This window comes from Amphimedon queenslandica, unplaced genomic scaffold (genome assembly GCF_000090795.2).
Source record: "Amphimedon queenslandica unplaced genomic scaffold, v1.1 AMPQUscaffold_13072, whole genome shotgun sequence".
Classification (NCBI taxonomy): domain Eukaryota; kingdom Metazoa; phylum Porifera; class Demospongiae; order Haplosclerida; family Niphatidae; genus Amphimedon; species Amphimedon queenslandica.
In genome coordinates, this window is record NW_003546692.1 from 16,222 (window position 1) to 18,443 (window position 2,222).

Sequence of the window (2,222 nt, forward strand, 5' to 3'; positions counted from 1 at the left end):
ATCCCGGTACGTATATATAATCTATGGTTAGACAGTGCCCTTTGTGAGCGCTTCCTGAATTCAGCTTCTTGCTGAGGCGTCGGATTCTCTCGTAAGACCTCCGACCCATCCACTAATCCCCACAGCCCTTTCGACAACAGAAAGTGCCTCATTTGGAACTTCCAAACTGTCCAGTTTGACGAATCGAGTTTGTCGATTGTCCACTTGTCTACTTCGGCCATACCGCTTGGATTAGCCTCGAATTCCTCAGTGAAGTCTCAAAGCTACTTTCGAACTGCACTACGTCTTCAACTTAGTCTATAGAGCGAACACTAGGCTCATAACCTGTTGTAATAATCGAATTGACAATGATTAACAAAGAACTAACAACGAAAGACAACAGAAAGACAAAAGAATGCCTTATAGTACAGAGAACAGTCTAGAAACATGCAGAGTGATTACAAAAATGAATTGCCTAGAAGTGTACAGAAAGTCCACATGAATGTTCTAGAATCTACCAAATACATGTACAATAATTAATAATACAATAATAATCAATAATGTTAATTTACTGTTACCGTATCACCAACCACAGTGTTCATTGGTTTTGTTGAATTTCTCGAACCTTTCGTAACCAAAACATTATCCAATTCTACTGGATTTGTCCTTTTATTTGGTTTTTCTTTTTTAAAACATTTATTGCATAACTTAGTTGCATCCATACAGAGCACTAGCAACTCAAAAAAATTAATGATATTCACTCCAATAAATAAACCTAGCAGACCACCAATCTCTCCTAGCAGAGTTTCTATACCATATGTGTATTTAGTAGTTGTTGTAGTGACTTGAAAGTCATCAAAAAAAACATCAATAGACAAAAAATTGTTCTTGACATATTCAGCAGACATGTTTAATTCCTCCATTAGTACTTGCAGGTATTGTCCATGAGGGAAACTGGAATAGCTAGCAGTATGCTCATAATATTCAAAGTGGCATGGTAGAGGACAGTCAATTTCTTCAGGGTGAAATGTGTAGTGCTCTTGCAATAGACAGCATGCTTTACTAAATGTACAATTAGGAGTGGAAGCGTAAAGACCAGGAGGCCTATCAGGTTGAATGACACAGTTACATTTACTTCCTCTTGCTATATTTTCAGCAACAGCATTTTCTCTGCAGGCAAATTGAGAATATTGAAATTTGTCACTTGGAAAAAAAGGAAGATTCATGTTATCGATACATTTAGCTTCACTTGTCTCATCTCGTGTGGCCATTTTGCGTACTCCAACATCAACAGCAAAACCAGGTGGTACAGAAATACCATACAAGCTAGGCCTTGCAATATCTTTGCCATCGTGAATGACAAGCTTAACACCTAACTTTCCACTGAACGATGGCCTTTCCTCTTGTTGTATATTCAGTACTAGCTTTAAACCATATCTTCTACCAGTGCTATTAGCAAGCTTATTAGTTCCATTAAATGTGAAGCAGATTCCAGCTGAGGTTAGTACTGGTTCAAATAAATCCTTGCACATCACGACGTCACTGTCAGCTCCATGCAAAAAGCCACAGTAATGTATAAACTCATTTACTGCCATTTCTGGACTTACGATATCCCATATTGTAGCATTTTGAATGCTATTTGAAAGAGAAGCAGTACATGTGTTAAGCAAATGGTCAATTTTTTTATTACTAGTAAATTGAGAGCTTTTATCTGCATTGTAAAGAGAGATAATCGCTTGATAAGTGGTATTTAGAATAAAATCTGAATCATTCTTTTTCAAGTTGAGATTGCAAATGGTGACAGCTGGGAAGGGTAACCCAGCTTTGTCATGAGACACAACAGTGATAGTAGAGGCTGTTGGTTTGTCTACAAATCGCTTAAAGCTTAGGCCAATTAATACCAGGCAGCCTAAAACACATCCAGTAAAAAATACGGCCCATACTACCATCATCGTTTTTTCACAAGTTGACAGGCTGTGCACACCCTTTTTTTTCTCGGGATTTGGAAACACATGGCCCAATCCAGCAATGGTAATTTTCTCTCTAACGTACTCACTAACTTTGTCATAAACCGGCGTTATGTCAACTGTAGATGTATCCTCTCTATCAACACCTGACCTTGGAGGTTCCAGTGCTGGTGGTCGGTTTGTCTCGGGACTAGGTGGGCCCGAGGTTACCGTGGGACTACGACTAGTCTTGTCAGCTACGGGAGCCTTGGGATTTTGCGGATCATTCCCGGCCAT

General features: G+C 39.1%; 1 protein-coding gene across 1 annotated transcript; it reads right to left on the reverse strand.

Moving 5' to 3' along the window:
* Positions 1–542: 542 nt before the first annotated feature.
* LOC105314190 (acid-sensing ion channel 5-like) lies at positions 543–2,222 on the reverse strand. The gene has a single exon (XM_011408199.1). It carries the CDS (start codon positions 2,220–2,222, stop codon positions 543–545), a length of 1,680 nt encoding a protein of 559 aa, XP_011406501.1.

What these genes read in the sequence shown, in the direction of transcription:
- LOC105314190 (XM_011408199.1), bottom strand. Translation starts at nt 2,222, where the DNA reads ATGGCCGGGAATGATCCGCAAAATCCCAAGGCTCCCGTAGCTGACAAG.